Genomic DNA, 13,710 nt, shown 5'->3' on the forward strand with positions numbered 1-13,710 from the left:
GTATATCAAGAGTCCTATGGAATTGTGTGGTTCTGTAATAATTTTATCGTGTCGAACCGTTAAAGCCGTCAAATCAGTTAAATCTTAGAATCAACTGTGAGTTCGACGTTTTAGTTGTTTTGCTTGTGAGTTTCTTTAGTTTCTCTGTATTCTAATTACTTTTCATCTTACAACAGTCTTTATTAAATCTGTCATTAATAAATAAGACTTACATATGTAATTATATAATCAATGTTTTTCCATTTGATACCAGAATATGATACAGAACGACAAAAACCAAATGTATTTGAATTCCACAAGCTTCTTGATATACTCGTACGTACTTTTATAGACACTTTGTAGTATGGGAGCGAAAAAAACATGAATATATACCCAGTAAAAATTTGGGAATAGAAAATGTAAAAAAAGTATGGTGCGATCAAAAAAAAATCCTAATCAAAACAAGCTATAAACAAAAATAAATCAATAGTTTTTCTTACAACTTGATAAACGTCGTTATAAGAATAATCGGCTACTTTAGCGGGAAAATGTTGTTGAACTTCTTTATAACAAGCAACAATATTAGATTTAAGAACCGTCTTGCGAATTGTGGTCTATAGTCGACTTAGACCCTTTTTTATATCATGTCATGAGAGAAGTTAAGTGTATAAAAACTTGAAAAGGACGAAATAAAAGAAAACGAGTTAGGAATGTTAGCACAAAAAAAAAAACAGTGGATTAAAGGAGTGCTAAAAAAGAATACGATACCACAGGAGAAAAATGAAATAAAACGTGGAGTAGGAAACAAATTTAAGAAAAAATATATGTTTTTATACATATTATTTGTACAAACAAGTTCGTAGCAGACATAAAAAATGAAAAAAAGAAGAATATATGAATGGATGATTGCCCTGTTTAATACAAATAATTACTTGAATTCATAGTTATACAGACTGATTCACATAACGTTCTGACCCTAACGAAATTTAAATACAGCCAGTAATACATTTTTCATTCATAACCTGATTCAAAAACATGGATAATTTAAAACTTTTGTATGATTTGGCCATCCCTCACAAAAGTTTCAATTATAAAAATTTTAGAATTGCAGTAATCAACAATTTTAATTTATGAAACTGACTCATCATACAGTGTGAACATCAAGTTTGGAACAAAATTCATAATAGCGTTATCTGAAGTTTTTAAAAAAATCGTGCGGATACGTTGATTTTATTTTTTAAAATGCCATCCTGTGACGTGCAATTTATTTAAATGACGTCATTGGTTTTTGCGCAATGACGTCATCATTTTTTTAAATGACAACCCCGACTTTTGCTCCTCGTTCTAACAGACTTTTCTACTGCCTAAAGGATGAATGAACAAAATTGGTATCTTACATAACAATTTTTTTGAGAAAATGACAAATTTTTGTTTAATTCGAAATAAGTTGGCAATCCAAGTAGCTTGCCGAATAAGATTAATCATAACACTTTCTCTTTATTGAGGTTATGAGCAAAAGTGAAAAAGCAAAAGCAAAACTGACATGACAGACAATAAGGGCCACAATCGTTGATTTAAGTATTACTTTTTATAAATTTAGTAATCTGGAAACTATTGGAAATTGTAGGTTCGGTTGCATGTAACAAAATTTTCATCGGAAGTCTCTTGTGAATAACCCTGTATATTGTTGCTATTAAAGAGTTCTATTACCAGTTAAAATTAATGTACTTATTTCTGAGGCACGTTGTATGTACACATAGATAAGAATTTTAAATAAAATTAGGTATCTGTAATTTTTCAAATTAACAAAAAGCTAATAAGATTGATTTCTAGTTATTTAAGGATAAATCTGCAGAGTTAATATATTACATTAAAAAATCATGTCATAATATGAAATCAGCTTTTCTGAAAATGTGGAATGTTTAATAAAAGATGAGAAATTAAGGATTATGAATTTAAACATTTAAATTTGATAACTGATTAACTGATCTAAGCATAAATAATACAAACATTACACACCACTATTTCTGCAATTAAAACTTTTAAAATTATGCCATTATTAAAAATAAATTACTCTGTACGACTAATTTGGGCTGGACATAGATAATGTCTGCAAAGATGAAATTCTGTAAAACTAATGTTGTAATGTTGTAAACCTAGAACGCTCCGTTTAGTGCAGTTTGAAAAAAGATTTTATAGCCCAAAACTCTTGATAATTTAAGTCTTAAAGAAGCATTTGAAACATTTATATTCCCATTGCTTCTCATATTATTCCCGAGAATAGTGCAGTTGTTGCAAGAACATCAAATGAAAATGCCACAGCGTTTACGAGACGACCGGAATAAACTTCGTCAAAACGAGCCAAACGGTGCACCCTCATTTTGAGAAAATCGCTAATAACAGCGCGCAATGCAATAAAACGCGTCATTCTAAAGCGTGAGGGATATTTAACGCAGGAAACGATAGAATTAAACTATCGGTGCCATTTCCTATGGCTATTACTCGCCGTTATTCATTTTTATTAGTACAGTATAAGAGCACCTAAAGTGACTTCTTACCTCCCATATAAGTTTGAAATCGTGTTGTTCGACCCTCAGCAATTCACACGTTGTTTGAGTAACGACGGTCGTATCTCTTGGTAGATCCTGAAGGATTGATTCCCCGAAAGTTGCGCCAACCCCTAACGTACACAACGTCACAGGTATCTGAAACGAACAAACATAAAACTTTTTTCAAACATAAAACCAGTATTAATCATAATAAAGTGAAGCGTGACAAGTTAACGCTAAGCGGCTTATCTACTGTCGCTGACGTATTGTTTACAAAGTTTCGAGTTGGCAGAAAAGGGTCTTGCTCAGCAGAGTAACAAGGTGTTTGTGTTCGAGATAGCCCTTTCACGTACTTATTCTCTTGCAGCCTAATTAACGAAATTAACCGATACCGAATAAGCCGAAGGGCGAATTTCTTGACCAGATGCCGAAATTCTCATCAGAGGCGTTAACTAGATCAATTTGCTTTATCACTTTCATCGGAGAAAATTATGTTTGGCAATCGCTAAAGAGGAAATAAAGCAGTAATTTATCTTGTATAATAGCGGCGTTTATCAAATAAATTAGTCAGTTCAAACTAATTTCGGGGGAGAATAACTGCAAATGTTGCAAATAAGTGAAAGAAATTATTACTCTTGCATAGAACTGTTTTTAAAATTTTGCGGACCCGGCACCTCCACCAAATTTCAACATACAGTCAATGGGTCATATGCATAAACCATTAGCAAATGCTTTTACTTGTATTAGTAAGAGATAGAAATACATGGACTCTATTAGATAGAAAAAGACAAATATATAGTATAAGCAAATGCTTCATTCTACCCATTGTCTCCGGAAATTAGCTGAAAGAAATATTATATAAATATATAATTTAAATATAAATTAAATTAATGTCAAAATATTAGTCACACTGTTATTTTTTTTTTTGGTAAAGGAAGGTAAACAGGTATTTGAACCTCGGATTATTATCGTTATTATTTAAATAAAAATTGAATTAAGCAAAGCAAAGTATTCTTTTATTTTTTTAAAGCCAACGATTTGTCGAGAAAGAGCAATAAAAGAAAAACATCACGGAAACAATATAAACATTCATATTTTCTCCTATGAAAATAACAAACTTTTATCAAAATTATTCTGTTTACAGTACGGAAATCACACACACATACATTTGTCTGAATAACTTACAATAATTGGACATTGATATTAAATTTAACATGTTGACATAATTGGTTGTAATTTATTTTATTCGCTATTTCCAGGATGTGTTTTTTTTTAAATAATTTTTCCACCACACAGTTGACTTTAAGAAAATAAACAAAGGAGCAATTTATTTAATCATTAAATGATGGCCATGATTTATTTTTTTAACGTTAGACACATTGTTTGATTTCCATCATAACAGCCTTTTCACAATGGCGTTAACGTTACGTCGATGTTAAAACGTTAATGTTAACGTTAGATCTAATTACATGTATTTCAGTACTTTTTATAAATTATTTCCGTTGGCTAATGTTAGAATGTAACGTTAAGAATCCAGAACATTTCTAGAACTAACGTTAACGCTAACAATATCATGCAACATTAATTTTCATCATAACGTTATTGTGAACGGTCCACATGTAATTTTGAATTTCTAGATCTAACGTTAACATCGACGTAACGTTAACGCCATTGTGTATGGGCCTTTAAAGTACCTGACATCTAGACCTATCAAAATAAACATAACATGTTGCTGAATTTCCCGCGATGTCTGAGTATTCTTCTATTGCAAAACTAGTAAAACTGACAACAATGCATTAGACATTGATGCTATTTATAACCTCAAACTTAGAAAAATATAACCTAATTCAACAGACAGCTTTACTACCAAACATTTCCATGGGCTCTCATTATGTCAAAACAACGTGAATGCATTTTAGACAAGTTTGTTTATGATAAAAGATAGATGTCGAAGAGTTTTCTGTAAAAGAAGTCAAGAGATTACTGAAATAGCAAATTTAAATGTACCATTTCTAAGAAGTATCGATTTTTATTTAATTCGTCCAAACCACTTTTTTTAAATTTAGTTTGTTGTGTAATTTTTTTTACACTATCTAAAGAACAAACGCATTTTTTTTGTCGTAACAAATCTGAGGTGTTCTGCTGCATATATGGGGCGTTCATTTAAATGTCTCCTCAAAGTTAGCTTTGAAGAGTCGATTGTGAACGCACCACGGATTACGGATCACGGATCACCTGTTTAAATCTAACCAAACTTTTTGCGTTGTTTGTGTTTTTACTTTGCAGATTGAGGAGTGGTGCATTCACAACCGACTCTTCAACGCCAATTTTGAGGAGAAATTTAAATTAACACCCGATACATAAAATTAAAATTTCGACACCACTTCTTAACCACTGGATCTAAATAAACAAACAGATTCTCTGTAGATGTACTTTAGTAATCTTTCCAAACTACAATGGGATCAATAAAGAACCTGGCTGCAGCAGCCTTTGAACTTTTTCCGCATGACTTTGACTGAAAAATATTTGACAAGTCTCCAGTTCGAGTAAATTCTTCAAAGCAGAATAATACCATTCTCCATTTTCTAGTTTTACGGTATTTCTTGTGTTCAATCACATTTTTCAATATAAAGAATGGAAACAATTTTTTAATTGAAGACATGCGGAAAATAATTCATAGGCTATTATGATCAGGTTCATTACTGATTTCTCTGTAGGACAATTGGTTTTCATTTCGTTTTTCTGTTTTCTGTACGATTTTTTTATATATATACTTCTGATATCTATGATGCCCTCCATATTTTTTAAATTACATCTAACATTTTATTTTACCTTGTTTGTTATCTAATAAATTAATTAAATCAGTTTACATAAAACAAAGCAATTGATGCAGTACACAAACTCTCACTTAGATAATTGGTACATTTGACATTAATACACTCAAGGGATCTTCACTCTGGCACTTAACAATCACATCTTGTACTACACCACATTCACTGTCGTCTACACCCGGCGCATCCACCATATTTCTGAGCAACCCAAATTGATTTCGTGAATATTTTATAGGAATTTTTGCTGCACGTGCGGTTGCAGAAACATAAAACTTCTCATATACGATTTATCCGAGACCATTTTTTCTAGTTTATGGCAATCTTACAACGTCTGACCTGTGCGAAAAACCATTTCTATCAATCCGCTGTAATTCAAGTCCGACGGCTCCCTCCGGGGACTTCTGGAGTATTTACCATTGTACGAGGACACAAAGCCGTTGTCTCGAAACTTCAGAACTTGTGCTTTGAGCGAAAAAGTTCAAATATACCGCGAATAAAGTTTCTCAAATTACAATAAAATAAGTTATTTTCCCGGTCTAATTTAAATACTAACCAAATCTGCATCCTAATGAGTTTACACCGCCGTTTTTGAAGGCGTTCTTCGTGTTTGATGTCTATAAATTTGAGCAACTCGTATTTTCCCTAATTAAGTATTTGCTTTGTTATATCAAAGAAAGCCGGGCAAAAATTTTAATAATATTTTATCAGAATTTTCGAAGAGGTTTCATTGAAGAAAATTACCGAACCAAACAATTACTTGGACGAGAAGGATGGATTCTCTGGTTTTTAGGCGTATTGAAACCGAAGCTCGTATCATCAAGATTTCATAAATATCTGAAATATTGACACCGACATATTTGCGATTCCACTGTCTGCACCGAACTACTCTACTCCAGAGTTTCCTTGCTAAATGAGCTGACTGCTGCCAAGACTTAATAATGCATAAATATTCTCGTCTCCACATTACAAAGACAAGAATATTAAGTAATTAAAATGCCAAGTAATGTAGGGCGATGTGGGTTGCATTCAAGTTTTCCCGCTTTAAATTCGCAAATTTCGAAATTATTTTATTTTTGAAAAAATCCCCACAAATTATATTCTCGGGTCTCAATTTAACCGGTGTTCATTTAAATTTATCCTCAAAGTAGGCGTTGAAGAGTCAATTATGAACGTACCACTCGGCAGTCTGCAAAGTAAAAACACAAATAACACAAAAGTAAGGTTAGATTTAAACAGCTAATCCATGATCTGTAATCTGTGGTGCGTTAACAATCGAATCTTTAACACCTACTTTGAGGATAAATTTAAATGAACACCGATATACATAACTAAGACAAAATGTTTTTTAACAATAATATGCTAGGAAAGATAAGATTATTAAATACAAAATTAGAAGAGCGAACTTGATATTTCCGCCCTTTCGTATCGCTCGGATTTAAATTGGTTCTTTTTTAACAGACCGTTCCGAAATATTATCTCAAAATTACAGAGGAATCACTGCAGGGAACGTAAATAACAAGCACAGTTGGCAACCGTGTGAAATTAATAACTCTTTTTGTTCGCACAAAAGTAGGCTGAAAACTGGTATGTTTCCCTTGTTTTTCTTTATTTTATTTGTGCGTCCCTTAAACGATGTTGCGTCATGTGTAACATAATCAAATTACATTTCAGGTTTCACTGGAAATGACGTCAGATTAAATTAATTTGTCTTAGCGGCAAAATTACTGGGATGTTTTTAATTTTCGTTCGTCGGCGCGTTTTGTTTTTGCCGTCGCGTCGCGACAGTTATCTGTGACAGCATTTCTTTTAGACGGAAATGAAAACGGAAAATTCATCGACGAAATCACAAACTGTACACACAAATGCAACGATGGCCACATAAAATTGACCAGCAAACAGATAACCTCGGTGATTAGACAACCGAACATTGTGGTTAAGCTGCCACCAAAAGGGAAGGTTCTGATTGACAAATGGTTCCAGTTCGCAACCAGAATGATCAAAGTGTGCTGTGGTCATTCGACAGCTCAATTTTTGACACTGAAGCAAATCTAATCTAGCTCAGACATGATTTTTAAGAAATACACCTGCAGCACTTGCCTCTTTTGTTTTATCGAAAAGTTTGTCTCGGATTGACTCATACGCATATGTATACTTGCTATGCACAGTTGTTTATTGGTTGCCTACCTATATTATTCATGCATTACCTAATAGACTATTAATGTTTTATCCATTTTACCACTTATTCTCGCTTACATCATTGTTGCTTATTACAGTTAACGTCTGTAAACTTTGCCGAAATCGAAAAGTTGTTTTCTAGGTTAACAACAGCACATCGGTGACGTTTCTTTGACATTTCCCCGAAAAATCTGCTTATCAGTGGCGTCGCGTTTGGCTAGTAAATTACCCATTCTTATGAATGTAAAATGTTGCTCTTGTTTATTTTATAAATTTTCTCCATTATCTGATAATAATAATAAAATGCACAATAATAATTCCAACGTCTAAAATTTATGAGGTAGAGTGTAGAGCACAGTTTGAGACCACAAATTGTCTACGTCCATGCATTGAACGCTTGTTTGCATATAATTTCGCTACGACACGACCGATACTTACTTTGCAACGCCTGCTCTGATTTGTTTTCTTTTTGAACACATTGTATTACTTGTGTTTCTCTAAAACATTTTCCAAATAAGTAATCGAACAATTTAAGTTGTTCAAATAGAAATTTGTTTTAATCGAAATGACAACTTACATTTAAATAAAGTTTTATATTTTACGGGTGCTGAATGAACTAAGTCGTAGTTCATTTCGTGTCTCCAATAGATTTATTACAAAAGTTTTTCACTCCATCTAACGTACTTAAAGAAACCTGGTACTTCAAAGTTCACAAACTGCAAACTCTTTTCCGACATAGTTTTGACACAGAGGCATTCCTTTTCTCTTTAAATCTCGACGAAATATGCTCCCATTATTCTGCAGCCGGGATTTTAAGGTAAACACACGATTTTTATTTTTTAAAGTAATTTAAGCGCAATTTGCTTTGACCGAAATTACGCCACATAAATTATGACAGTTTAATTTGTCTTTTTGTAGACTAATGTGCCTTGAATGCGTAAGGGTTATTTTCGAGACCAAAAACACTCACTCGAGAGGCTTTATCTGCTTTATTTGTACATATTTGGTGGGCTTTTATCCACAAAGAGCCCGGCAAATTACACTGTTACAATAGATTCGTTATATCAAAATTTATTATTAATTACGAAGTTGGAATTATTAATAAAGTATTTTGTGTTTTTTTAAATATTTTTTGTGCGTCAAAGTACCTACTACTCGGCATAGGGTATTAAACGTAGAAATTAGTACAAAGGAATTTTTTTTTTATAAATTTGCAAAAATATTCACGTTCACGCTTCAGATGAGAAAAAATTTACAATTTAAAAAGAAACATAATTTTACCATAAATAGTTCACGCTACGGGGCATTTAGTAGTTTAGTAAAATAACTAGGCAAAAATGAATAGGAATTTTTTTCTTTTTTGACTTTTTTATAAATACAGTTTAAAATTTATAATGAAATGTGTTAGAAATATATTAATATACACTGTAAATGTAATGTTTCAAGTACCTCTATCATTTCAAATTTATCTTATGTTTAAGAATACGTGGAAGGATTGGGACAATTATTTTGCTTTCCAAGAAAAATTGTGGAATTTCCTATTCATTTTTGGCTAGTTTATTAAATAGTTAGTACATGTACATTTTTTTAATTAATTGCTATTAAGCCGACCCGAACAGACCAATCTATAAGTCACGCGCAATTGGAGTATTTCGTGGCTCGCTCTTAAACATTTCTTACGTTTAAACTACAATACGATCGTCCACGTCATTTTGTAAAAAAAGTGCTTTATTTTGTACTATTAGAATTAATAAAATCAATGAGCTGTTAAAAAGTAGGATTTGGTAAATTCTTGTATAATTAATAAATGTTTGAAGTGGTACTGATAGACGTCACCTCTTTTGACAATTAGCCAGATATTCGTACGAACTAATCTACGAGTTGATTTTGTTTTCCATGAGTGACACATGGCATTTACGATGCCATTAAAAATTGATGGCAGTCCACAGTCCAATGACTGTCCGGTAGTAATAAATTTTTGAGTTGATTTAGCAACTACACCCATCTAAATAATAATCAAATGAATACCAAATTAGTCTTATGGCGCAACTCGGTAATTAGCGTTCGACGTAATTGCTATTTACATATTTATACGCCTGGATCCTCACAACAGGGCAACTTCGGTTTGTAATATTCCAGTTCGCAAGTCATTTTTTCTGTACCACGTCCGTACACTGCAACTCCGACGGGAAATTAAATTTGCACGATCCTTAAATAGGTACCATGCTTGGAACATACTGTATATTCGTGTTTTACTCGAGATCTTGTTACCGGTGGGATTAAATTGATTTTCTACGTGACGTGCAAATTCGCACTTGTGTTGGCGTCACCTGATGTTCGATGTGAATATGTTATTGGGGATAAATTGACACTTTCGATCAATTAGTGATAAAAATGTCACGCGTTCCTGCTAGAAAAGGGAGAACGGATTGGGAACAAATTGTTGGAAGATCCCTCTTTGAGCCGCCCGCAGCCAATTTCACTACAAATCCAACAATAATCCCATCTTATTCAATTCAAACCATTAGCTCGTTTCCATCTATAAACAAATTTAATTTGTTTATTCAAAAATTGGCCTGTTTAAATTTCCATGTTTTGAGATTTGTTGCGACGTCGTCCGATCAAAACAAAATTTAAACGTTTAATTGACCGTAGATTGTTTGAAACTTCATTATCATTCATTATGTACATTATCGAAAATCGATAATACTGCCTAACTGCTAAATGAAACAATTTAGTCAATTTAATAATATACATTTTCGTTTCCGCCAGCTTGATAACTGTCATTTCTGACGCAGCTTATTACTCCTATAATTTAAAGCTTTTCACTTTCCTAGATTTTCTATAAAATTTTGAATTTAATTTTTCTTGTATAATATTGTGTGTTACAACTCCTATACGCGTTTATGAACTTTCGGAAATTATATTTTTTCTTTCACTCTTCTAAGTATTACGTCAAGAAACCATCAACAGTCACCTAACGGGATCAAACTGACATCAAAACTTAGGTGTGGAGCTACTCAAACTGTCTATCTGCCACATACGTTCTTTTATTAGCTTAAAGCAACATTTTGCTAGAGAATGTGAGCACAGGTGTGCGAAAGCATGTTTCTCTCAAAAACCAATTGGCAGATTTCATATCATTTCCACTGTGATATTTTATTGTAACCTTTGCTACTACACACTAACTACTTTAGAGAAAATTTTGTTGTAGTATTATTACATTATATCGGAAACTCAGAAACTTATCGTTAGGACAAGCTAATGAATTAATGACACTGCGTGGCTGCAAGCAACTTCTAAAATATTATAATATTTTAGTCTTTCAGTAAAAATATAAATTAGACCTATCATTTTGTATAACTGCAAATTGTATATTCATTGTCTGGAGGTATAGCCTTTATAAAGTGAATAATTTTAAAAATAAAGAACTCAAGTTTGTTGTATAGATAAAAATACGAAGACTGAAAAATAATGTGATATAATGCAACATACATTTAGTGGGCACGAAAATTTAAAGGTGAATTATATGGAAATGAAGCAAACTAAAAGAGAAAGATAAGAAATGAGTGCAAAGGTGCTACCGTGATTCATTAAGAATTTATGAGAACAAGATAAAAAGAAGTAAAATGAAAATTTCGAAGGGTTGTCAGAGAAATTAAAAGATAAGGCAAGCAGATAACCTACGAAACAGAAAGAAAAACTTCGTGAAAATGAGAATTTATATGAGCACAAAATTAAATGAAAACAAATATTGTAAATAATGGCGAAACAAAGAAAAAATAATAAGTTTTAGACATAACACAATATACAGACAGATTAAATTGCAACAGTTTTATTGAAAAATATTTGAGTAATCAATTGGAGGTTTTTATTTATTTATTCATTTTCTTAATGCAAACGATTAACCACAAATAATTCCTTTGCGATCATAATTCCGAAATAGGATCCAACCAGATTATGGAGAACAGTTTTATTCTGTGCAGGATTGTTTTAAAAAATTTCATTGAACAGACAACTATTTTTCAATCAAAAACATGCAGTTCATAGGGTGTTGGGGTAATGTTCTTTATTGATTAAGGAAAAGACGAAAATAAGAAAACAATCTTATAAAATTAAGTTTAAGTACTTAATTTTTTTGCACATACAGGGTTATTCACGAGAGGGGTATTTCTAAATTTCTTTTTGCCACAACCCATTATACACATTGCAACAATATCTTGATTTCAAATTTTGAAAATAATTATAACTGAATCGACGATGGCTCTTAGTCCTGTCCAGTCCTGTCTCTTTGACGTTAAAGCAAAAAATCTTTGTCAATTCGAAAAATTTGTTTTTACAATAACGACGAAAAGACTGATATGCTCCTCATTTATGGAAAGCCTGGAAAGAATTCTGTGACCGCTGCGGATGTTTACAAGCCTATGGTAGATACTTCGAACACCTTTTACATTAACTTAATTTGTTAATTTATTTGTTGAATTTTGATTAAATTCAGGTTATCTGCCAATCTGACATTTCTGACAAATCTATCCAACTTACTTTGATATCTAATTTAAAAGAAATAACACATTTGATTTAGTAGTTACTGCCATTGGTATTGTTGGTTGAGGCAAAATACAAATTCAGAAGTACCCCTCTCGTGAATAACCCTGTATTGTATATTATACCATGAAATACAGGGTTATTAACGTAAGATGACGAGCCTGACCAGGTAAAAATGCAACCCAAAATACACTTTACAAAGCATTCATTGTGTTTTGGTATTTAAAAATTAAAGCAGGAATCCAAGTAGGTATTCTATTAATTTGAAAGGTATATCTGTCATTGCATTTTTCTTTCATATTTAGTAATTGAAAAGGTTTTCAAACCATTGCAGAACCGATATGATCCTACTTACCCATTACTTTTGTAATTTTAATTCCTTATTATTGTTATTAAATCATATTTTTTGAGAGGGGTATTTTTCTGTCAGAACTTGACATTCCATCGGCTGGCGTTAAATGCTGTCTATGTTTCATGTGCATTATGATAACCAGTGCAACGGCCCGTGCTTACGCACTAAAATCAATAAAATATTATAATTCTACGCTCAACGTCTTTGTCGTTCTCTATTTTCTGCTCTTTATCGCTCAAGTTTGTCTAAATTATCCATTACTGTAATGACGTGCGATCGAATAAAAAAAAATCGAGTTGCCTGGATTGTGCTATTCTGATGCTTTGATTGGTTCAAACCACCATTTTCGCCTATTCTGATTTTTTTTTATTCGATCGCACGCAGTTTCGTGGGTATCGCCTATCGCCATATTGTAACACGAAACGGACACCTATTTGCATTATACTCGTAGTATTAAAGGGGATCGAGATTGCTTTGTGAATTGTCTTTTGGGTTGCATTTTTACCTGGTCAGGTTCGTCATCTTACGTGAATAACCCTGTATTTACAGGGTGAGTCGGTAGGAGCGGCCGAAACTCCATGAGTGTATTCACACGTGAAAATAATGTAAAATAAACCTTGAAGAAATTTGACTCTAAAAATTGTCAGCTGACAAAATCGCTTGTTGTGACAGATTTTTTTCGTCAGATTTCGAGGCAACAAGGTTTCGTTGAAATTAGAAAAAGCTCTTCTGTAATAATTATAGTTGATAAAAATATTCTATTTTTGTTCTACACTGTCAGAATTTGAAAAATTTCTCCTGTGTGAGCGGATTTTGATAAATGTCACAACTTGTCAAAACGAAACGTTAGCTAATTTTAGGATTTTAAGCGGTTTGGAGCCTTTAAGGGGCTCGTCGAAAAAAAAACTTTGTATTCAACTCGTTCGTGTGTCAATTGGGCTTTTTTTGGCACTCGTTTAACTCGCGTTTTAAACTGGCCCACTCATGCCAAAAAAAGCCCAATTTACACACGAACTCGTTAAATAAACTACTATTTTTTCACTTTTATAAATGATCATCTTTTTTCACACAACTACTGAAAAGAGATAGTTTTTTCATAATTCGACATTAAAAATTTATGGCGTCATTTAAAATTTTGAACTGGGGGTTGTCGAGGTTTTTAATGACGTGACAATAATACTATGGTATGTCCCCCTAAAATTTGAAAGTTATAACGGTAAAGACACCAGAAGTAAAACCCATTCGAACTTTTCGAGCGGACACCTATTACATCATTTAT

General features: G+C 32.5%; 1 protein-coding gene across 3 annotated transcripts in view; it reads right to left on the reverse strand.

Annotated features, from left to right (window-relative positions):
* Epac (Exchange protein directly activated by cAMP) overlaps positions 1–13,710 on the reverse strand; it is a 135,088-nt gene that overhangs the window by 19,824 nt on the left and 101,554 nt on the right. For all 3 annotated transcript variants that reach the window (XM_069043490.1, XM_069043488.1, XM_069043491.1), the window contains one exon: positions 2,538–2,684. In XM_069043490.1, coding sequence (XP_068899591.1) covers positions 2,538–2,684 — 147 coding nt within the window. The remainder of the gene's footprint in view (positions 1–2,537; positions 2,685–13,710) is intronic.

The sequence above is a fragment of the Tenebrio molitor genome, chromosome 3 (assembly GCF_963966145.1).
Source record: "Tenebrio molitor chromosome 3, icTenMoli1.1, whole genome shotgun sequence".
Classification (NCBI taxonomy): Eukaryota; Metazoa; Arthropoda; class Insecta; order Coleoptera; family Tenebrionidae; genus Tenebrio; species Tenebrio molitor.